At 53.6% G+C, this 24,302-nt stretch overlaps 1 protein-coding gene across 17 annotated transcripts in view; it reads right to left on the bottom strand.

Moving 5' to 3' along the window:
* Speg (striated muscle enriched protein kinase) overlaps positions 1-24,302 on the bottom strand; it is a 57,418-nt gene that overhangs the window by 8,840 nt on the left and 24,276 nt on the right. For 13 of the 17 annotated variants that reach the window (NM_001108802.2, XM_087566741.1, XM_087566742.1 and 10 more), the window contains 24 exon segments: positions 55-2,014; positions 2,215-2,283; positions 3,287-3,329; positions 3,894-4,046; positions 4,485-4,511; positions 4,933-5,111; positions 5,198-5,275; positions 5,818-5,875; positions 7,188-7,388; positions 7,507-7,603; positions 7,754-7,922; positions 8,487-8,599; positions 11,811-11,986; positions 12,071-12,194; positions 12,545-12,751; positions 12,916-13,020; positions 13,377-13,496; positions 16,578-16,801; positions 16,899-17,088; positions 17,195-17,353; positions 18,472-18,732; positions 21,182-21,357; positions 22,083-22,171; positions 22,491-22,666. In NM_001108802.2, coding sequence (NP_001102272.1) covers positions 55-2,014; positions 2,215-2,283; positions 3,287-3,329; positions 3,894-4,046; positions 4,485-4,511; positions 4,933-5,111; positions 5,198-5,275; positions 5,818-5,875; positions 7,188-7,388; positions 7,507-7,603; positions 7,754-7,922; positions 8,487-8,599; positions 11,811-11,986; positions 12,071-12,194; positions 12,545-12,751; positions 12,916-13,020; positions 13,377-13,496; positions 16,578-16,801; positions 16,899-17,088; positions 17,195-17,353; positions 18,472-18,732; positions 21,182-21,357; positions 22,083-22,171; positions 22,491-22,666 — 5,154 coding nt within the window. 17 annotated transcript variants of the gene reach the window in all.

Below are 24,302 nucleotides of genomic sequence, written 5' to 3'. Positions count from 1 at the left end.
TTCAGAGCCTCTTTCTAGCACACCACTCCCATTACTCAGCTAGTCCCTCCTTACCTGAGGAACCCGATGTGCCGCTGGCCTCTGAGCCCAGAGACTCAGCGGACGGTGTGGTGGCACCAGTCTGCGAAGCCAGCTGATTGTGCGGAACACCGAGGCGTCGCAGGCTCTCCCCTTCGGAAGTAGCCCTGCGTAGCCGTCCAAACAGCGGCGTGCTGCGACCCGAGGCGCCCCCGGAGTCCTCGCTGCTGCCGCTGCGCTGCAAACGGCTGGACAGACGCTCCAGCGTGGAGCTGAGTCTCCTGCGCACCGCCAGCACCGGGGAACCCCGAGCTGAGCTGCCGCCCTCGGAGCTCTCTCCATCTCCACTGCGGGACTCCCACGCAGGGTGTCGCTGCCCGGGCGGTGTCCGCCGCAGCTTCTGCGACAGGGACAGCGAAAGGCGACGCACAAGGCCTGGCTCTCCGGCTACCCTGAGGTCCTGCACCGAGCGCGAGCGCTCCGGCCGTCGCACCAGCTCTAGCGGCGTTCCCGCCGGGCTGGGCCGGTATATGCCATCGTCCTCCGCCCCACGGAAGGGACCGCGCTCCTCTGAGCGCGAGCGGCTTAGTAGCCTCAGGCCCCGCGACAGTGGCGATTCGCGGCTACGCTTAAACTTAGCCTCGAACACGGCCTCTGACTCGAGGTTCTCGATGCTACCGCTGAGGCTGCTGCCTGGCCTGGGGGGCACCGTGGGGACTCGGACTTTCTCGGCTAGCACTGGGGGAATTCTGGCCGAAGGCACGCGCTTCTCAGAGGCTCCGGGCGGCGGAGAAGCCACCCTGGCAAACACAGCCGCGTGGGGCTTGGGCTCTGATGGAGGCACCTGTGGGGACAGGGTGGGACTGGACAGCTGGAGCGACTGCATGATCTGGGCATAGGGGGTGAGAGACTGCGCTGGCATTTGCAGAGCCAAAGGGGGTTGTGCTGGTTTGGCAGCTCGGACTGGTTCTGGTTTGGGCTCTGGGATCTTTTCTGGGACAGGCTGAGGTGCTGGGGGCTGGGGAGAGTCTCTGGATGTGGCAGCGGAAGGTTCCGGAGACTTGGTGATACTGGGTTTGGGGACGCTGGGCAACGCAGGACTCGGTGGCTGGGTCTCACTAAGGGCAGATAAGGAGGGAGACTCCTGCAGCCTACGGGCCCCAAGCCTAGCTACGGGGATTTCGAGGGGTGCCCCCGCTCGGCGGTGCCGACCCCGGGGCTCTGCCTCACCCTGAGAGAAGCTGCTGCTCTTTTGCAGGCCGCGGGACTCGGGAGGGGGCTGGTGGTGGGGTGCAGCCTCACTGGAGGCAGCCCGCGCCATCCTGGGATCCCGTGCTCGGCCCCCCAGGCTCTCCAGCAGGGGTCCCCTGAGACCGCTGACCTTGCCATCCTCCGGGCCTCCCCTCAGCAGCCGCTGACGCAGGGCCTGCAGCCTCTGGGCATACTCGCCCTCACCCAGGCCTCCCCGAGTCAGGCGAGTGGCACCCGGGCTGGGGCTCCTGCGCTGCGGCAGCTCCACCGATGCTGCTTTGTGCAGGCTCCGGCCCGGCTCCCGCGACCCGACCCGGGGCAGGGCGCTCTCAGCAGAGCTGCCCCTACGGAGTTCTGGCCGCCTGGGGCTAGGCCCATCAGGGGACTCCTGGCCTGGAGAGGGGAGTGCCTCAGGGCTGGGGGCCTCCTGGTCCTTAGAGGGAGCCCTTCCCTGCTCTTGCCAGTCCATGGGGGTGGCAGCCCCAGCTTCCGGGGTCCCCAGAGCCTCATCTTCGGTGGGGATGTCGGTGAGGGATACCCGAGAACCTGAGAACTCAGGCTGCAGGGGGCGGGGTACTGAGGGAAGTTCCTCCAATTCTTCCTCTTCTGAGTCTGAAGAGGATGAAAGTCCCCCACTCGGGGGTTGTCTTCTAGGCATGGCCACCCACACCCGCTCCGGGGGTGCCCGTAGCAGTTCCGGAATGGGTCGCAGCACCAGGTGGCACTTGTAGCTGATTTGAGAGCGCTGCAAACAAGGTTTTACAGTTAGACCAGAAAGGCCCAGAGGCTTAACTGGTTCCCAGGCCCCTTTCAACTCTGGAGAAAGATATGGCGAGGGGAGGGTAGTTCAGGCAGGAATGGGGGGAGGGGTTTCACCATTGAAAAGGAATATTGGAGGAGGAAATCAGCGTGAAAAGGACAGAGGCGGGGCCGGGACAAACTCACCTGCCACCTCCTCCGTGACAGAAAGAGCTTCAGATGGTCTGTGCTCACCTCTGCACCCTTTGCTTCTGTCTGCAAACCCAGGAAAGAGGGCCTGAGGGACAGTACTCTGTCAACCCAGATCTTTGTGAGAGACAAAGTCCACTGTGGAGCTTGGAACAGGAAGTACTGACTCCTGAGGGTCTTGTCCTCACCAACTGTCTGTCAGGCTAGAGCTACCCCTGAGACAAATTCTTTGACTACAGGAGGAGAGGCAGGTAAAAGGCAGTGCCAGAGGGTGGTTTTCCCTGGTATACTGGATATTCTAGTAGTCCCCAGCTCCCTTCTGTCTCTGTGTATCACCAGCATCCTGGACAATGGAGGTCGGGGTGGTCCAGACTTATAGACAGTGCCTGAGGCAGCCCACCCAGGCTCACTCCGACCCTACTTGTTTCTGATCCATGGAAGGAAACCCTCCAAGAGTTGCTAGCAGAATGGCTTGTCTTTGGCTGACCCAGCACAGTGTTCAATGACAAGCCCTTTGTTTTGTAGGATGATGTGCGTTATGCTCTGGGCTTGAACATGCTAGGCAAGCAGTCTGCCACTGAGCTATATGGCGTCATCCAATGGCAAAGGATTTAGATGCCTTCTCTAACCTCATTTGCTGACCTCCTCCTCACCGGTGCCTGCCACTGTGTCCCAGGATGCTGAGGCATAAAAATGATAAGAACCCTTCACATGACGTTCATAAGTGAGTGAGCCAGGCCACCCGGTCACCAGTGTGTGGAACCAACCCAGGACAGAGATGGCCACACAAAATGGAGGTAATTAGGCCAGGACTGGTCTTGTGCACCAGTAGGAACCCTGAAGAGGACCCTCTCCCCAAGGATAGGAAAAAGAGTCCAGGCTTATTCTTAGAATCTGTGCTACTCCAACTTGATCATTGGCTTGGGCCTCAGTTTCTTTATCAACAAAATGGGAATAATATTACAATCCTTTATAGATCTACTGTGAGCCTAATAGGTCACACATTTATAAAATATCATAGTTAACATGCACAATGCTCAGTAAATGGAGTTGGTAGGACTAGACTCACTTTGAACCAAGGATGTTCCAGAGTCTCTTCTGCAGTAGGTCTCCTGTGAAGGAATAAGAAGGAATAATTTATCATTCATTCATTTGTGAATGGTTGAGAAAGTGGGACCTCTTAAGGACTAGGGATTTGACGCTAGAGAGATGGCTCAGTGGTTAGAAGCAAATGGTGCTCTTCCAAAGGACAGTTCAGGTAGATTACAGGTGTCTGTAAATCCATCTCCCAGGGTTCTGATGCCACTGGCCTCCACAGACACCATCACTCGTGTGCACACAACACTCTCATGTGCAGACACACATGAACACATAATGAAAAATGATAAAAATTAGCTAGGCAGTGGTGGCACATGCCTTTCATCCCAGTACTTCCAAGGCAGGGGAAGATGGATCTCTGTGAGTTCGAGCCGGCCTGGTCTACAGAGCGAGTTCCAGGATAGCCAGAGCTACACAGAGAAACTCTCTTGAAAAAAATCAATCCATCAATCAATAAAAACAAATCTTTGAATTAAAAAAAAAAAAGAGCCAGAGGTTGTAGACTTAAGGGCAGGGGTTTGGTAGGAGTAAGCAGGTGGTTTGAGGGGCTCTCTGCAGTTAAGGGCTCTTGTACTCACAGTCGATCCTGCACCAGCACTTTGATAAGGAAGCCCCGGGCCTCCCTGCTCAGACTCAGGAACGTAGTCTCTTCAAATGCCACGTTGTAATTTCGGATATTCATGAGTGTTGTCCGGTCGTTCTCTCCAACAAATGGGGAGATACCCGTCAAACTGCAGGGGCAGAGTGGGCTATGGTAAGAGGTAGGCAGGGCCTTGAGGTGAAGTACAATGCCTGTGGTAGAGGGTCAGGAACAAGTGGAGACCCAAGGTTGTGGGACACCAGAGGCAGGAAGGACAGGAAGCCAGAGTTTTCACAGTCTGGTCCTGCCCCCACTAGAGGTCCTTGGATAGGCAGAAAGGCAGCAGTGCCTAGGGAGCTGATTACCATGCTCTGGACTTTCTAGGATCACCTTGTTCCCTGCCAAGATGTTAAACCCGCACTGGCCTTTGGATCCAGTGTGCCCACCTCTTACGGAGCTGCAACATGCCAACCGGGGTAACCACACTGATGCATGTGAAACCCCTTAAGTGTAGAAGAGAAGGGAGAGGGATGTGGACCCTGAATGTGTTAGGGGTGGGCCAATCAGGAGACCGCAGTGTAGTCCTTACCAGAGGAAGGCAACGACGCCCACGGGCCTGTGGGAAACCAGAAATATGTGTGAGAGGCCAGCCTATTCCAGGTAGAAATGGGTAGCTCCCTCCACCACCATTCTGAAAAGGGTGAGTCCTCCCTGGGAATACTGCATAGGAGTGTGTCTACTTCCGGTAGGGACTCAACCCAAAGTCAGGGGCTGTGGCAGGGTTGGCTGAGGAAGCCCAGAATTCTGAAGACCAATAAGCGTATACCAGTCTTACGTGGGGAGGCCCGGCCCCAGGGATGCTGGGAGCCGAAGCCCAAAAGGACTAGGTTAGCCCTGAAAGGTAGAAGCTGGGAATTACTTGGGAGGAAGGGAGACCTTAGGAGCAATGCTGTCCACTGACTGCCAGAAGAGGAAGCCAGAAGCTCTTCCCAGTCAGTCAGTGAGCAAGCCCGGCGTGGCCAGTGTGACAGCATTACCAGATGTCAGTGACTCCAGACACAGGGCTCTGGTTGACAATCTCAGGCGCAACAAACTCTGGCGTGCCAAACTGGCAGTACTGGGGTTCTCCTGGAGTGAGTTCCTGGGCGTTCCCGAAGTCACAGATGCGCACCTGCTCCTCACCCCCGGCACCATCCCACACCAGCAGGTTCTCCGGCTGTAACCAAGGCACGGGAGCTGATTAAAGAAGGACACCCTTTATGGTCACCCCACCTCCCACATGCTTGCCACACGCCTACTCACCTTGACATCCAGGTGCAGCACATGGCTCTGATGCAGATAGCCTATCCCCTCTAGCACTTGGCGCATATAAGTCCGAGTCTGTGGAAACAGGGAGGCCAGAGTCCGTGGAGGTGGGGAACACTTTGCTTGGTCAGCACCAGAGATGTGGCAAGAGGTCAGGCCATGCCCAAGCTCTGGCCTTCAGACGGTTCATGAAAGCTTCATCCGTGGCTCTCCACACCGGATGAAGGATGCTAAGACTCAGGGTTACCATGTGCCGTTGCACGAGTTGTGCACAGTACATGTACAGAGAATAGGGATTTATATTATACTAATAGAGCTGTGCAGTCTATAGCTTGTACGCCATAAGGTGAGGTCAAAGTCTAGGCAGTTTCCATAGAATGTTAGGGAGACTGGGCAGCAATGGAGTTAGGAATGTGTCGGCTGCTGTTCACAGAGGACGGTTCAAGTCTTGTCTTGTGGAGTAGGGAATTGTGCGGTCTGTGTAGCTGTGTTCTCCACTGCCAACCCTGGCTTCCTTGTGGGCACAAATGGCTTGTAAAAGACCCACCCAGCATTCTTAGCGTTCACACAGGTGACAGATGGTACACAACCTCGCCCCTTCCACCCACTGCCCTCACCTCAGACTCACACACGGTGGGCTTCCTGGCCATGCGCTCTAGAAGCTCTTCTGTGCAGCTGCGTCATAGGTCAAGGAGGAAGGGTCAAGCACTAACTGCCCTGCTCAGCCCCAGGACTGAATCCGACCCACGCTCAGAGCTCCTAGGGCCCTCGTTCCCCACAGAGCACGTTTGACATGGTCAGACAGGTCAGATACTGTGATCCACTTTCCTGGCAGTTGGATAAGGAGACCTGCTTGAACCTGGACTCTAAGGCAAGTCCCTCACCCATTCTGAGCCTAGATTTCCTCAAGGAGTGAACTGCAGGCGACAAAGCCTCTCCAGGCTTATGAAGCATTTTCTAGGGCTTGAATTATAGTAGAATCTTATTGACTAAAGTCGGAAACGTCTTGGTGATATTTGAGAGTAACCCAGAGGTCCTCATAATGAAATTATCTGTCATTTTGCTGAGGTCTGGACTTTAACAATGCAGAGACTGTGAGCTGGTGTGCAGGTCAGAGTCACCCTGCACCAGGGAGATCAAGCCAAATGCCAGCATTGCGAGCTCAGTGTACAAGAGAAGGGAGTGGCTTTACGAAGAGAGTCCTGGTAAATAGAGCAAAGTCTGGGGTCTCATCTGGAGCAGGGTCTTGTCAGATGTGCAGATGCAGTGTACTACACCCCGTGATGGAATACAGTGCTTGCTAGCTGTTGGACCTTAGACTACACTAGTTAACCTCTTCATGCCTCGTTCATCAACCATAAAACAAGGATAAAGTTCTATCAGGAGGATATACATGAGGGCTGAGTGTGTACTGATTATGAAACCCACACAGCATTGCCAGACACACACTAAATGCTGTATAAACTTAAGCTTCTTTTTTTTTCTAAGACAAGGTTTCTTATGTAGCCCCTACCCGCCCAAGAACTCTTTGTAGACTAGGCTGGCCTTGAACTCACAGAGATCCACTTGTCACTATCTCCTGGAATTAAAGGCATATACTACAAATATGGTATAAACATAAAATTTTGTTGTTGTCGTTGTTGTTGTTTTTAAGACAAAAGATCTAGAAACAGTTTTCATTCCAATTGTCAACAGGCCTACCTTTTTTTTTTAAGGGTTTGGCATAGCCTGGACTCAGGTTATGTTGACAGGAATTACCATAAGCTTCTGATCTACCTCCCCTGTAATGGGATCAGAGGCACGTGTCTCCACACGCATTTTTATGCAGTGCTGTAAACTGAACCCCGGGCTCTGAGTGTGCTAAGTGAGCTGGACCCCCATCCCGGTTAGGGCCCTAGCTCAAAGGACCACTTTGCAAAGGGTAAAATGCACTCCAAATTCGCCTTTACAAAGAACAGTCTTTCACCCCCATCTCGACCCAGGATACAGCTCGGTGACTATGACAAGTCCCCTGCGCCTTTCGAAGGCTTCGTGGAAGTAGAGCACACAGTCATGCTGGAGTCGGGCCAGCAACCGGGCCTCGCGTCTCGCTGATGCTTTAGGCTTGGCCTGACTAGGGATGAACTTGGCTGCAAACTCCAGGCCAGAGCTCCGCTCCACTACCCGCCGCAGGTAGGAGAAGGCACCTCTGGAAGACACGGAAGATGACAAGTGCTGTCACTACAGCACTGACCCTCCGTCCTTCCCCGCCCTCAGACCCAGCATCCCCTTCTGGTCCTTGAAGCCAGTTCTTCCTGGCCCCACACCTGCCGATCTCTTGGTGGATGTCATAGTAGTCGCTAAGTCTTCTTCCTCGGTGCTCCTCATCCTCTCCGACCCCTTCGACCTCCATGGCTGTCTGAGCTAGGGAGGAGATAGATGTCCCCATGTTGGGAGGACAGGTAAGAGACAAGGGCAGAGAGGGGCAATGTGGGAAGATTCAAAGGGCACAGGCCAGAATGCTGGCACAGGGCAAGATGCTGCCTGTCTCTTCTCCCCAAAACACTAACCCACCTGAGTGCACAGACAGCTCTGCCTTGCAGGAGACTTCGCCTGCCAGGTTCCGGGCCGTACAGGTATAGACGCCTCCATCCTGGCTTCCTGCACTGAGCACCACCAGGGAGCACTCGTTCTCTTCGTACACGAAGCTCACATGATTGCTCTCGGCCAGCAGCACCTCATCCTGCAGAGGTGGGTGTCCCTTGTGGTCTGGGTCTGGCTTTGCTGTCACCTGAGCCTAGCTATTCCTCCACACCTGACAGCCTCTCTCATCAGGACCTGAAGGCCAAGAGCCTGCCTAGCACTGTCTCTACTCAGTTCCTCTGACCCCAGGGACCAGAATCATCTGCTCCATGATCTCTTGTTAAGAGCCCCTAACTCACGCCAGGTGATAGTGGCACACACCTTTAATCCCAGCACTCACTCAGGAGACAGAGGCAGGCAGATCTCTAAGTTTGAGTCCAGCCTCATCTACAGAGCGAGTTCCAAGTTCCAAGACAGCCAGGGCTACACAGAGAAACTTTGTCTTGGAAAAAACAAAACAAAACAAAACAAACAAACAAACAAAAAAAAAAACCAAACCAAAGCAAACCAAACAAACAAACAAGACCCCTAACCCTTCAGTTAGCCCCCAGAGTCCAACCACCCCCTCCTAACCACACCTCTGCCCAGACACTTCGAAGGCCTTCCAGGACTCCACAACCCACCTGCTCTCTGCAAGCTACCGCAGCCTGCATTACCCACTGACCTTGTACCACATGATGTCCGGCAGTGGTTTCCCCTCAACCACCACAGCAAAGCGAGCGGTTTCTCCAGGCCCCACCTCCACATCTTCCATGATAGACTCAAACCGAGGTGCCTCTGCAACAAACAGGGACAGGAGGGGACCAGATGTCATCACATGGGCCTGCTTCTCAAGCCCCATCCTTGTCAGCAACTGGATGGTGAGAATACCAGGCCCTGCCTTCCCAACTTCCCCTTCACCTGACTGAGGACACCAGAGTTCCTGGCTTGGCTCTCACTGCAAATCCTAACGAGGTCCTTTTCCAGGCTCTGAGGCACAGTACTCTGAAGTACAGTCTGCTTTGTGTGACACTTAGGATTCATTTGATGGCTTCAAAATTAGGATATTTTCACACACAAAAGAAATCTGAATGTCCTATCTCTCTGGTCTGGCTATCCAGCCCTTCCTTTCTGCAGTGACCACGAGGCAGGTGCAGTGTGGCTCAGAGCTGCCCCCTGTGGGTGACTGCTCTTCTCAACACCCTACCTGGCGGCCTCAGACTGCCTGCCTTTAGCCCCTGCAGGAGAAGCTGGGGCTGTGACCTAGAATGCAGCTCCTGAAGGGCACAGCCTCTATCTTGAAGCTTCTCTCTGATTTTTAGTTAAATTGTCTAGGAAGCCTTCTACCTTCTGGGAAGTGGCAAGTCGAACGAGAAAAGCACCGCCCAAATATTAACTGGACAGTCTAGGAGTAAACTCTCTGCTTCTCCGGCAAACCACAGCCACATCCTTCCCTGCAAAGCAGCCTCTGGTTCTCACGGCAGAGTTACACTCACTTTGCACTGTGCCTTGTGAAGACTGTGATTCCCAGGCCCTGTGTTCTGAGTGCATCTCCAGGACCCCGGAGGAATAAAAGTAATCAAGCCCCAAAGGGAAAACGTAGAGCGGCTGGGTATAGATTGCCACACCACAGGGACCTGCCTGGCTTTATATAGACAACAGAAGAGGCTATTACGGGGCTAGGGAAGAGGCTGTTATGTGGCAGTCAAGAGAAGGGGCTGCCTTTCTTCCTACCCAGCCTGGCTCATGGTGAAGCAGGGCATTGCAGAAGGGGGTATCTGCTATAAGACCCAGGTCCCTTTGGCTCTGAGTGGTTAAGATAGTCTTTCTCCATCACCTCCATCTCAGGCTAGGATGCAGGGCTCCCAGGCCTGCCAAGAGCCCTGAAAGGGTGGACAAGTCTAGCAAATACTTGTCTGTGGATAGGGTGGTGACTAAGTAATTTTTTTTAAAGTAGAAACGTTTTCTCTTTTTTTAATGAAATTTTTTACATTTATTTATTTATTTATTTATTTATTTATTTATTATATGCGTGTGAATATACTATCTCTTCAGACACACAAGAAGAGGGCATTGGATTCCATTACAGATGGTTGTGAGCCACCAAGTGGTTACTGGAAATTGAACTCAAGACCTCTGGAAGAGCAAGTCACATGCCCCTTCTGAAGAGCCATCTCTCCAGCCTGTGACTGAGTTAGCAATGCAGGATAGGAACTAGACAAGAGAAAAACACTCCTAAGATAGAAACCCCATCAACACAGGCCCAGGAGGACCCCAGCTCCTCCTCATCCCCCATATGGCTGCTGCTTCCCTCTAGGAACACAGTTCCCTGTCTGCTGAGAGAGGAAGCAATTTGTCAAGGTCAAAACTCTGGAGGTTTTTAAGCGAGCTTCAATGATTTTTTTTTTTTAAAGCTACTGAAAATGTCCATTTGCCCATAGATTGTCTGTGCTAACTAAAATGTCACTTGGTTTGCTTTTGGCTGGAATTGTATCCACTCAGCAGGTAACAATATTCAGTTCAGGTGGATCTGAAGTTTTAAGTGGTGGTTACCGATGCTGGAGTTAATTAGCAGTCCAAACACAAAACGGTGGCCATTTAATGCATGCTATAGCCCCAGAAGCTCTGACTTTAAAGGAGAAAAAGGGAGGGGGGCAGAAACTTTGGTTCTGGACCTCCACAGGCTTATGGTGACGGTGGTGATGTCAAAATGGCTGTGCTAAAGGGCAACTGGGAGCCTTGGAGCTGAGCACAGGCAACAGGCTGTGCTTGAGGGCTTTTTTTTTTTTTAAAGATTTATTTATTCTATATAAGTACACTGTAGCTGTCTTCATGATACATTAGAAGAGGGCATCATATCACGTTACAGATGGTTGTGAGCCACCATGTGGTTGCTGGGATTTGAACTCAGGACCTCTGGAAGAGCACTCAGTGCTCTTAACCGCTGAGCCATCTCTCTAGCCTGGACATTTGCTTTTTAATCAGCTTTTCCTTTCATACTGTTTTTGCTGAGACACTGTTTCCTTGTCTGTTTTAGTACACAAACTAATAGTACTCAGAGCTTTGCAGTGTCTGGTATGGGGATTTGAACCTAGCTCTTTTTTAAAAAAAAAGATCTATTTATTTTATATGAGTACACTGTTGCTGTCTTCAGACACACCAGAAGAGGGCATCGGATCCCATTACAGATGGTTGTGAGTGAGCCACCATGTGGTTGCTGGGATTTGAACTCAGGACCTCTGGAAGAGCAGTCAGTGCTCTTAACCACTGAGCCATCTCTCCAGTCCCTGAACCTAGCTCTTGTACTTAGAGTCTGTGTTGGGCCAGGCTACTTAACACTTTGACCGTGTTTCTTCGTCTGCAAAATGGGAATGACAACTAGTCCCGTCTCATATGGTTGAGGCATTAAATGAGGTATGTGAAGTACTTCACAGTGACCTTGGCACTTATGAGATGCTAAATACTATATATGACATTGTACACAATGTTGTGTATGTAGGTGTGTGTGTGTGTGTGTGTGTGTGTGTGTGTGTGTGTGTGTGTCAGTGCTAGGGATCCAACCTAGGGCCTCGTGCTGGACAAAGACTCTACAGTAAGTTACATTCCAGGTTTTCTTTTTTTAAAGTCTAGACCTTGCTGGGCAGTGGTGGCACACATCTTTAATCCCAGAGCTTGGGAGGCAGAGACAGGAAGATCTCTGTAAGTTTGGGGCCAGCCTGCTCTACAAAGTGAGTTCCAGGACAGCCAGACATGCCCAGAGAAACCCTGTCTCAACTAGACCTCCTTCACTTGTAGCCCAGGCTGCCTCAATCATCCTGCCTTCATCCCTGAGTGCAGTGCTAGAACATGTTGCTATGTTGCCGTACATGATCAATAAATAGTACTATTATTTCTTCTATTATCACTAATACTGGCATTGTTACTCGAAGGACAGGCCTGAGTGGAAGGACATGGGATAGAATCTCCAGCATGCAACATGCCTCAAAGGGATGAAGAGATTGTCACTTACCTGCCAGCTCTAGGGTGATCGAGCAGGCCTTTGTGCCATGGCGGTTTCGGGCACTGCAAGTAAGGGGTCCCAGGTCTCGTCGGCTCACCCGGCAGATCCGAAGGCAATATTGGTCGTCATCTGGCTGACTCAGTTCATACACACCCGTGCGCGGCTCCAGGAGGGCTCCCCGGCAGCTAAGGAAGACATGAGGATGGCCTTGCCAGGCGGGGTTGGGGCTGGATGATCCCAGGTAAGGGTAATGGTGAGCAAGGACTCACCTCCTCCAGACAACCTGGGCCTCCACATGGTTAAAAGTGACGGTGACACAGGCAGGCTGGCCCTCTACCACATACACAATGTCCTGCTTGTCCAGCACGGCAGGTGCCTCTTCCAGGGGTGGGCCTGTGGGCGGAAGAGAACACAGGCTCTGTGCTGGGCTGGCACTGGGGCCGTGGTACCCTTTGCACCGTCCTCCCCTGCCCCTCTCCCCTCTCCTGTACTCCTTTGGAGCTCCAGTTTTACGGATGGAGAAACTGAGATTCAGAGAAATAGAACACAGCCAGGAAGTGCCTAAGGAAGCAGTGATGGGCACACCAAAGCTTTGTACCGAGACCACTGCCACCACTGACAGGATGGGGCCCCGCCCTGCAACCTTGCCCATACTACAGCTACCAAGTCCAGATAGCCCTTGAGCCTCCACCACTGACCCTCCCCCACAACACACACACCCATCCACACTGCATTGGGCTCACCGTGCTCTAACAGCTGTACAGGTTCCGATGGTGCTGAGGGTTTGCTGCTGCTCTTGCCGCTGGAGCTGAGGACCCGGAAGATGTGCTGGAGCCCTTTCTTCAGCCCCGTGGCTGCCCACTCAGGCTCCCGCAGGCCCGTGACCAGTGCTGTCCACTGGTCCGAGCCCAACACCTGGTGCTGCACTGTGTATGTCAGGGAATCTGGGTCTAGCAGAGAAACAGCAAAGATGTTTCTAGATCCCACTTCTAGAGTCCTATCCTCCCCTGTCCCCCATCGTATGCTCAGAAGCCTGGGCCTTGTGGTGCCCCTGCCTGAGCCTTCTCTGTTTATACCTCATCCCCATCCTCTGACCTGTATGACCCTCACCTACCAATAGCCATGTCCAGACTCCTGGGTGGGTTCCATGAGAGTGTGACCATCCTTCCGGTCACAGCCACTACTTGCGGAGCGCCATCTGGAGGGCCTGGAACCACATCTGAAAGCCACAGGTGGGAGGTGGGAGGTGGGAGGTGGGAGGTGGGAGGTGGGAGGTGGGAGGTGGGAGGTGGGAGGTGGGAGGTGGGAGGTGGGAGGTGGGAGGTGGGAGGTGGGAGGTGGGAGGTGGGAGGTGGGAGGTGGGAGGTGGGAGGTGGGAGGGTGCTTTAGAGTCTCATGACTCCACAGGATCACCAACCCTTAGAGAGCTAGGCCTGAGGCTCAGCCACAGGCACAGGGACAAGGCCAGCTGCTCCCTCAGGAGTGGAGAAGGATCTGGTGTGGAGCACCACTCCCCCGACCTCACCCGTAGTTGGTGCCAGTGGACACAGCTACTAGAGAAGATGCTTGCCTCACCTGTGACATAGAGATGGGCATAGCAGGCTGCTTTGCCCAGCTTGTTGGCGATGACACTCTTGTAGACACCAGCGTGCTGAGGCCCCACAGCTGGGAACACCAGGCGATGTATATCCCTGTCTGTGGGGGAGGGACAGCGATACATGGCTGATCAGGGGGACCCTTTATGGGTTGAGCCCATGGCAGCTCAATCCAGGCCATTCGTATATTGCCCACTGCAGAGAGAGGGCAAAGGAGGGAAGGACAGGGCAGCCACCAAGAGGCGTATGTTGCCCGGAGTCAAAGATAATACTTGTTCCTTGGGCATTTCAAGCCTAGCCACTTGTCACCTTCTCACACAGGGTTTGTCTGTCTGTCTGCCGCTCTGGCTGTGACAGCTCCCTTGTTCCTGTACCTCCAAGGAGTTACTTCCAAGTCGTCGTCCTGACACGGGTTTCTTAGTAGATTTCCCCTCAGTCTCTTCTCAGCCTAACAGCCATTGCTTGGCCCTCATCTCCAGCGGAGACCGAGGAAAGCACACCAGAGATCAGCTAAATCCAGAAACTCCAATATCCATCCCACCATCTGGCTGCCATGCCTTCCTGACTACCTGTCCATCAGGACCATGGACAAGTCAAGTGGGTTCCACCACCGAGTCTGCTCCGCCATACTCTTCCCTTTCAGAATGTTCTCCACTCTTACCTTCTTTAAGACACAGTTCGGGCACAACAGCTCTTACTTGAAGCTTCCTTTTTAAAGACACAGATCGGTGCATGACCGTGAAGTCCATCCTGCCATGGCCCCACACCCCTCCTTCCAGTGCCCTGATGCCCTCCCTGGGTCTCCAGCCCTCTCAAAGCTCATCGCTGGGTACCAGGGCCCAGTGACTTTAGAGATCTCTCCTTCTCACTCCCATGAGTCACGGCTCCTGTATAGCTCTGCTTGTTCTGCCTAGAATGCAATGCTTTGCATGCAGTAAGTGCCAAATATATGTCATATTATAAATTATAGTAAGAGTTGCCTGCTCTGTGTTCGTCTGATGCCAGGTACCTGACACGCTTTCCTCAACCCTAATCCTTTCAACAACTCTACAAAATGATTCCCATTTACCCAGGAGGTCATGGACATTAATTGACTTGTCCAGGGTTACACAGCTAGTAAATGATGAAGCAATGGTTTGAACTTGAGTTCCATTTCATTCCAAAGCTCGTTCCTTGCACTCTCCTCCATCAATAATAAGAATGCTGTTGTCTGGTGGGACATGAAGAAGTGGTGGCCTGTGCTGTTCTCTTTCACACCAGGGATGTCCCCAAGCCCGCCTGCCTTCCTTTAGCAAGCTGGAAGTGGCCATCCATTCATTTATCTCTGCCTACATTATTTAAAGGGGAAGAGACACCAAAGGCTGCCAGTGACCCCAGACACAGGCACAGCAGAGATGCCAACTCCAATCCCGAGACAGACATCTACCCAGGGCCTCCAATGGGGACACAGGACAGTCTGTGACTAAGCAGTGACAGCTTCGTCTGCTGCTGGCACTAGGAATGAGATGGGGGTGGAGTTTGGGGAATGGGGTGTGAGCGATTAAAACCAGTCTAGTTCTCATTTCTTCATATTCTCTCTCTCTCTCTCTCTCTCTCTCTCTCTCTCTCTCTCTCTCTCTCTCTCTCTATTCCTCCCTCCCTCCCTCCGTCTCTCCCCTCCCCTCCCCTCCCCTCTCCTTCCCCTCCTTCTCTTTGACAGAATTTCATGTAATCCAGAGCAGCCCGGAAATCACTGTGTAGCTTAGAATGACCTTGGACTTCTGATCCTCCTTTCTCTATCCCAAAATGCTGGCATTACTGGTGCGTGCCACCATGCCTGGCTTAGACAGTAGTAGAGGTCACACCCAGGCCTCCGAGGATGCTAGGTAAGCACTTTATCAACTGAGCTACATCCCCAGTCAGGAGTCAAGAGCTGTCCTTAAGACTTGGGTCAGGAGGACTTTGCTTACCTTTAAGGAAGTGTCTGTACCTGTCTAAGCCTCAGTTTCCCCATCTGTAGATGGGCATAAGAGTACCTGCCTCACAGGCCTATGGCAAGGTAAGACTGTCCCTGTCATGTCTCCAGGATTTGGGGTGCACCACATAGAAAGCACCTACTAAGGGGCTTATAGGGGCAGATCTAGAAGAAAACCATCACGAGCGGAGGCAGGAGGAACTCACATGAGATCCATGTCGCTTCAACAATAGAACACAAATGTTACCTTGGGAAAATAACCAGGCAAGAGAACTGACTCCTACCCAACTCCTGACTTCCTCTTTCCTATTTCCTATTTGTCAGCGACCCTGGTCCCGCTTCCCTTCAGCAAGACCCTGCACACGCCAGCCCTTCCACTGAGATTTCTCAGGCTTGGGGGAAGCTCTGCTTTATCCACAGTGAGAATAGTGGCAATAAAAACTGTCGTAAGATTTATCACTTGCTGACTGCTTGGGATCTACAAGGCCCCGCTTTGGGGTGATGGTGGCAGTGGCTCTGTGTGTGTGTCTGTGTCTGTGTGTATGTATGTGTCTCTGTGTGTATGTGAGTGTGTCTGTGTAAGTATGTCTGTGTGTCTGGGTCTGTGTGTATGTGTGTGTGTCTCTGTGTTTGTTTGTGTCTGTGTGTGTTTGTGTGTCCATGTATGTGTTTGTGTCTGTGTGTATGTGTGTCTCTCTGTGTGTGTCTGTGTGTCTGTGTGTCTGTGTATATGTGTGTCTCTGTGTCTGTGTGTCTGTGTGTGCTTGTGTGTGTCTGTGTATGTGTTTGTGTCTGTGTGTATGTGTGTGTCTCTGTGTGTGTCTGTGTGTGTATGTGTATGTCTATGTGTCTGTGTATATGTGTGTGTGTCTGTGTCTGTGTGTGTGTCTGTATCTGTATAATGAGCTGATTTGATTCTCATCACAGCAGTTGCAAATGAGTGTAGATCCCACTCTGGATTCTGTAACCTGCTTACAGTCCCCATGCTGGTCAGCAGCAGGCTATGCTGCCTGCTCAGTAAATGCTAACGCAGCCACTTGGGGGTGACTCAGCAGATGGCACTATGTGGACTCAAGAAGGGACAGACTGACCTCAGAGCCCCAAAAGGCTCTGTTTCCCCAGGCCCTTCCATATCTAACCAGACTACGAAAGGAAGACCCTGAGGGAGGTTCTAGGGGGAGGATTAGAAAAGTCAAGAGGTTGCTGGGTCTCTTCCTGGTCACATACACTGTGTCATGCGTCGGTCGTCATTGCTTTGAATGCGGTGGCCATTGTGGAACCAGCTGATGGTGGGATAGGGCAGGCCGGTCACTTGGCACTCCAGCATGGCTTCCTTAGCTAGTCCCACTTCCAGATCTTGCAGTGGCCGCAGGAAGTCAGGAATAGACAGCCTCTCTAGATCTCCATGCTCCGGCTCCTCAGGGATAGATGGCATCTTCTCCAGCTTCGAGCTGTAAGAACCACATGGCTACCCAGCTATACCCTCCTGGCTCAGGGTAAAGGTCCCTTAGAGGCACTGCAGGCAGAACCTGGGGTCCTAGGTGGTACCTGGGGCCAGAGGCCGCTGTCCGAGGCTCCTCCACATACAGCTGGGCAGAGCAGTGGGCCTGGCCATGAGTGTTGGTGGCACTGACTTCATAGAGTCCCTCGTCCTTGCTGCCCACCCGGGCAATGTGCAGTGAGTGTAGCCCCCCATCCTGCCGCAGCCGCAAGTTTTCACTCTCATTTACAGGGTGGCCTGGGGGCACAGATGTAAATCTACTAAGGCAGAGGGACCTGTCCTCTGGGCACGCCCTGTCACACCCACGATGTTTGCTCAGCCTATTCGGAGTGGGGAACCATACCAAAATGAGTCCAGGTAACAGAGGGAGGCGGGGTGCCGCTGATCTTGCAATCCAGGCGGGCAGCACGGCCTTCTAGCACCTCCACATCTTCCAGCAACCGGGTGAACAGAGGCGCCAGCGATGGCCGGACCGTCAGCCGGGCACTGCAGGTCAGTTCATCTGGGAGGAAGTGGGTAGCACTGGGTCAAAGGAGGCTGTGGAGGCCCAGACACAATCTCAGCCTTAAGAGCTTGAACTGAGCCCCACAAAGACTCAGCATGAGGGCCGAGGCAGCGGGCCAGGATTCATAGACCAGGCCTTCCTAGGAGTCAACAAAGATGGGCAGCAGCGTGCCAAGGTGGGCTGGGGACATTATAGCAGGGGACCTGATTAAGCTCTTACCTTATCATGTTCATTCAAGATGAAACATAGTTGGACTTTGAGGTTTGTGAGGAAAAGCCCACTGCCTAGACTTTCCTCTGTGTCTGGTTCATGCCCACACTCTGTCCCACCTGTCACATACCCAGAGCCGATACCTCTTGGTCCCACTCTATACCCCGACCCCAGAGGCAGGTGCTCTCATCTCTGCTCTTCACAGAGAACAGGATCGGGCCAGCGATGCCCTTGATAGTAACGGCGGCTGGCATCCCGAGTTGCCAGCCTTTGACTCATACAGGGCTTTGTTCTCGGTAGAGGTGATCTCACTAATCCTGCCAGTCCCCCCTGCCTGGTAGGTATTAGCACCATCCACTTTCACAGATGGAAACAATAAAGCTCACACAGGGGAAGTGACTTGTACAAAGACATGTGTTTGTCAGCTTGCAGGGCAAGAATAGAGATGTCTGGGTCATAGCTCCATGGACTTGCTCTGTCTTGGGGATAGAGGACATAAGAACATTTCTGTCCCAGGTATCCTCTAAGTCAGAGGTTCTCAACCTGTGGGTCGCAACCCCCTTGAGATCCCAATGGCCCTTTCACAGGGGCCACACATCAGAGAGTCTGCCTGCCAGACATCTACATTACAATTCATAACAGTAGTGATGAAATAAGTCTATGGTCGGGGGTCACCACAGCATGAGGAACTGTATTAAAGGGTCACAGCATTAGGAAGGGTGAGAACCACTGCTCTAATTGCTCATTGTTTGGGGGGGATAGGGTGGGTGTAGAAGCCCAATACTATCTCCTGGCCCTGGCAGTTAGAGTTCCATTTCCTGGACACCTATTGTGTACCCAGCTCCTTCAGTCGCCTCCCCAGCTCTGGGGACCACAGAAGCCCTAGAACCTGAGGAAGTAGTTACCTTTGACTGTGCTCAGCTTGCAAGTGTAGACACCGCTGTCGTCCTCATGCACAGAGGTCAGCAGCAGCTTGCACTTGCGGCCATCAAAATGCATCTTGCATTTGAGCAGCGCAGGCTGCAGCAGGCGGCCACGGCACAGCCAGTCCACCTCGACGTCAGCTGGACCTGCCACCAGGCACTCAAACAGCGCCATCTCCCCGGCCCCCACGTCCACGTCCTGCAGGGGGGCCAGCACGGCCAGGGACCGGCTTTCAGGGTGTGCTGAGGGGAAGGCAGCCACAGTGGGCACAGACAGAGCAGAGACACACAGGGCAAGGGAGACACACGCATACGTACACACAGAGAGACAGACAGATACAGAAAGAGAGATGCATTTGGTTCCTCTGGAGACTGGGAAAGCCCATCCACCCCAGGCAAGACAGCAATGAGCCCCTAGACCTGGCTCTGAGATGGGAACCCATGTTGGACCCCTGGGAAGGGGAGAAGTGGTGAGAGGTGAATCAGAATTGAGGGAGGGGATCTGAAACGAACAACGGCGGTGGTGGTGGTGGTGGTAATGGTGGTGGTGGCGGCGGCGGCGGCAAAGAAAACACAGCACACCAGCTGGGTACAAACTGGACTTTATTTGAGCTACGAAATAGTGTTTCCAAACCTCCAGTCCCACTATGACCTGCTCCTGTGCTCAGTCTGGCTACTCTCTCATTCCCAGACAGAGCGTGTCGGATGTGTCTGTGAAGAAGGGTACCCCACTTGGTCCTAAGCTTGCCAGCAGTCAGGGCTTAATCCCAGACCTCTAGCTTTTGGTCTCATGTGGAATAAAAAATGTTGTGCCATTTAAAACCCATTTCTGCAATGGTCAGTGCCCTACCCTTCCCAGAGAGTCTCCTATCCACTGTGCCTGCCCCTCTGGGCCCCTGCATCTCACAGATGCTGTGTTCTATCATCTTATTCTGTCTTATCCCACCTCAGCTCGAAGGTTTTCTTCCCTGACTGTCACAGACACACAGGCAGACAGACAGAGAGACAGACAGTGGCCTGTAGCAGCATAGCACATGCATTCGCTGGATGCTCCCTACATGGAGGCTGGGGACGGGGGGAGCTTGTCACAACCTCATGGCCATCCCTTCTCAACACTCAGTCCTTCTGGGGGCCTCCTGGTCTGCACAGCCACATATCCACTTGGGGAGGGAGGATCCACAGGGGCCCGATGGGTTACCCCAGGGTGCTGTATGGGCTAGGGAGGGAAGGGGAGCATGGGCTATGTCCGGGCCGGCGAGCCGGCTGGGTCTGTGGGCAGGAGGCAGTGAAACACAGCGAGGTCCAGGAGGTGCCTGAGACAGGGGTGCAGCTCGGAGGGTAGCGGGGGCAGCGCAGGTGGCCCCCTGAGCTCACTCGCCTGTGTACAGACAAAAACCTCAGTCAGCAAGCGGCAGGTTAGTGCGGCACACGTGCACACACACACACACACACACACACACACACACACACGCACACACGCACCCATGCACCACACGCACACACACCACAGACCTCGCTAGGACCCCTCTGGATATGAAGTTGCCTCTACAGTGGTCACTTTTGGCTCCCCATAGATCAGCACTGGGACGAAAGGGCCAGTAGTTAGCCTGGTCCCCGGGCTCCTCAGGCAGAGACCCTGAGCAACAAAGGGGAGAAGTATTCATAGTCGTTAGGAACACCCCAAAGCCTACGGACTGTTGGAAGGAATCCCAAAGAGAGAGAAGCACCAAGACACAGGTTAACACAGAAAAGCAAGGCAGAACCCAATCCCAGAGAAGGAAGAGGGCAGAGGCTCAAGAGTTTAGAGCTCAAAGAGGTGGCAATCATAGCAACAAGAGGAATGGGGGACAGTGAGGCAGGCAAAGCCTGGCAGAGGAACTAGGACTGTAGGTCTGGGCTCTAAGGGGAGCTTAGCAGTGCCTTGGGAAGCCCCTAGAGTTGGCCTTTGCCAGGCCTGAAGGACCGGTTCCCAGTGAGGGGCAGGGAAGGACGATGGAGTGATAAAGGGCCGAGGAGATGCCGCTATGACATCACATGGAAGGGAAGGTCAAACAGATGGCCAGCCTCTGAAGGGGTGACCCCGCAGCCTCCAAAGGGCAGCCTGGATAGATCCTGTAATTCCTGCTGCTGCCTGAGAGCCCTACCATATGTCCCCAACTCTCCATCCTTCAGGGCTCTGCAAACCCTGGCACCCCTGATGTCCCTCCGATGTTCCACAATGATGGTACCCTAAGGGTCCCTTCGGACGGGTCCAACCACCAGCCACTGCCCACTGCTACCCCAGTCACAACAGTTTCTGAACGACAACCAAATGTGTAGGGAGAGTGGGGGTGGGGGTGGGGCACGAAAGGAGGGTAAGAGAGCTGGTGAAGAACAGGCCGCACAGAGCAGGCGGTGAAGGCTTAGGGTGTGGAAAGAGGGCTGTAGGATGCAGGGCCGCCAGCTACTGCCGGCACTTATGATGGAAGGTGGGGAAAGCAAGTTGGGGAGCTAGCTGACTATGGAATTATTTTCTGTGTGATCTTGGGCAAGTCACTTCCTTTCTCTGGGCTTCAATTTCACCAACTACCATATAAGCAGTGGGACCAGGGGACCTTTCAGTGTGGCATCTCATAACTGAGGTTGTATGCGAGCTGTCTGGTGGGGTAAGGATGGAGAAAGGCAGGGATTTCATGAGTGTACGGCCTCTCACCTCGGACCTCCAGGCGGGCCTCACACTGCCGAGCGCCATATTCGTTGACCGCCTTGCAAGTGTAGAAACCAGCATCTCCCCTCTCAGCAGCCAGGATCCTCAACCGGCAGAGCCCACCCTCGGCCTCCTCTGCAAAGCGCCGCTGGTCTGGGCGCACAGGCTGCCGATTCCTCAGCCTGTCAAAGAGACAAAGCCAGAACCTGAAGCCCTTCCCTGCATTCACAGCTACAGGGGGTGGTAGGCTGCAGAGCCACCCACCGCCTTCCCTTCCAACCGGCTTCCTAAATCTATATGGCTGATCAATGCACCCCGGGGATCCGAAGCCAGGTTTACCCTGCCTCTACTTGGATCTCTCAGAACCTGGTTCACATCTAAATAGTTCGTAAATGTCCCCTATCTTACTTCCACTTATTTGTAGTAGAAACATAGATTCTCACTCCCTAAAAGAATATGAAGAACAATCTTTAAAAAAAATTATAATTACGCTAGAGACCACATAATCAATTAAAAATGAAACCCAGAACCCAAAACAGTGTAGAGGCAGGGACAATGCTGAGAGGAATGGTCCAGCTCAGAAACAATGTGTGGGGACTGGGTTTACCCTAGGCTGGGTACAGAATGGTTTGGCTTCAAAAATCACTGTGCGTCAGCTGATGGTGTAAGTATGATCAACCCTCTACAAGGCAAGAGGTGTCATTCAAAGCTGGTAGACACGAAATCGCTAATCGCTCCAGCACCTCCCCAACAGAGGAAGCCCTGGACAGGCAGGGTGGTGCTGCTATAGCTGAGATGGGATCCCAAGGGAAGGTCTCTAAAGTTCTGCTCCCTTCTACCAAAGCTGGTGTAGCTGGGGTGGGGGATGGGGTGTCACTGGTGGGTGCTATAGGTGGTTGTAACTTACCAGGAGACCACAGGCTTGGGCTCCCCCTGCACGCGGATGCTCATAATGACATCTTGACCTTCTCTCACTGATTGGTCCATGAGTGAGACCTGAAGGAGAATCCCAAAGCATCAGGGGTGACAGAGAGCTAGGGGGCCTGGGACAGAGGTCTCTTTCACACCAGTCTGTCTCTGGGTAACAGTGGTTAATGGGGAAAGATTCTGTTCCGCATAACGCTTAAGAATGGCCTCAAGAGGGCTGGGGATTTAGCTCAGTGGTAGAGCGCTTACCTAGGAAGCGCAAGGCCCTGGGTTCGGTCCCCAGCTCCAAAAAAAAAAAAAAAAAAAAAAAAAGAATGGCCTCAAGAATAAGGGGTGTGCATAGGGAATGGTGTCCCCAGAAGGCTGGATACCAGCCTCAGGGGCTGACCTTGAAGGTTGGGGGTGCCTTGGAGGAAGAGTCAGAGGAATCTCGATCCTGGCTGGGACTGGGCTTCATGGTAGGGGTTCGGGACCAGGTCTCCCCAGGTTCTGGGAACTCCTCTGGGGGGCTCAGGTACTCCTCATCAGAGGTGATTGGGCTGCTGAAGGGGGATGTGGACGCGCCTGGAAGAGAGATAGAGGATATCAAGGGAGAAGGATGGATAGAGTCAGCTAAGAATATTGCGAAGGTAAGGTATCTCCTGCAGGTCCAGCTCTGACTTCATCGCCTGATGACCATGACCAACCACTTCCTCTCCCTGAGTCTGATTCCTCCTGTCAAGGCCTGCCAATTCTGACCCTGATGATATTCTACAGAGAATAGCCTGGAGCAGTTTGGCCAGCAGAAGGGCCACTAATGGCTTTTGGGGCAATGCTGAATTCTACTCAAGCGGTTAACTTAAGTTCCTAGCAAGACGCTCCAGAGGAGGCAGTAGAAACCTCTGGGACCCCACAATAGCAGGACGAAGCACTGGTTTTTTAGGTGAGCTGGGCCTGGCACAGAAGAGCAGCACACACCTCAGACAAGCCCCATCCTGACCTCTGTCCCAGGCCAATGAGGCGGCAGTGTCCAGGCAGCCCTTCCCTCTCTCCCTTCTCAGCTTCCCCAGAGGCACCTGTTGGCCCCACCCCTACAGCATGAACCCCAGATTCTCAGGAAATGGGGAAGCAGAAGTAGATCACCCATAGAAAAGAGCGTTCAGCCTAGGAAAAGAGGAGAGGGACACTTGAGTCTGCTTTGGGGGAGGGGTGTCCCCAGGGCCCTGAAGCTCTCCCCTACAACTGGCCAGGGGCCCGGCTTCGCTGAGCTGGCGCTTATCCGACTGCCAAATACAGACATGAATCTGCCACAGCCCCCTGGTCCCTCCTCCTGGTTCCCCAACCCCAAGACCCCAACAGTATTGCACCCCAACTCACCCTGAGGCTGTGCAAACGGACCCCGTCTGCACCTTCCTTAAGTCTCTGCCTTGGCACCAGGCCCTCTTGCCCACTGCCCACTGGCCTTAGCTCCCCAGGGAACAGGCGATCAGCCTGCCCAGCCCCACTCACTCGCTGACCCAGCTGAGGCCCCGCACTGAGCCAGCCCTGGGGGAGGGGAAGTGAGCCTGGGAAGGGGGGAGTAGGTGGGGGTGGCCAGCAAGAGACCGGGCAGCAGGCAGGCGCTGGCTGGGAAGGTGGTGCCTGCTGAGACCATGGGAGCAGCCCCTGGAGTGGTGGAATGAGAATGGGGGAGGGGCAGAGCCCAGACCAGCTGAATTTAGCCTCGGCTCATTCCAAGCAGCCGGCTGTCTGCCTTTCCTCTCCTTACAGCTTGGGACACTGACAAGAGCTGAGCCCATCAGTAGGGCCTGGACTCCAGGTGTGGGCACCCCAGTCTTCAGAGGGGCATAAGGGTGGGATGGCACTGCACTGAGGCATTTAATATCCCTGCCTGGGCTGTAAGTGTTGACGATACACTATAGGAAGCATCATGCTTTGCCCAAACCAACAAGATTCCTGACCTGGGAATACCTAACTAGCCAGCCTTAAACCCTAGAACAAGCCACAACCAGCTCTTTCAGACACAGAGAACCAAAGAACTGTCAGGGCTTTGACCCTCCTTCCCAGATTTGTCCCTTGTCAGCCTAAGGAAACAATGCATGGCTGCAACCCCCCAGGTCCTGCACTAGGCAAGTCCAGGAGAGCAGGTACTTCAGGACACAGGCCTGCATCCGGCTCAACTATGGGGTCTACTGGATCCCTGCTGGCAAACTGCCCTTCA

This window comes from Rattus norvegicus, chromosome 9 (genome assembly GCF_021556685.1).
Source record: "Rattus norvegicus strain SHRSP/BbbUtx chromosome 9, alternate assembly SHRSP_T2T, whole genome shotgun sequence".
In the NCBI taxonomy this organism is placed as follows: Eukaryota; Metazoa; Chordata; class Mammalia; order Rodentia; family Muridae; genus Rattus; species Rattus norvegicus.
This window is presented reverse-complemented; position numbering and strand designations above follow the sequence as displayed.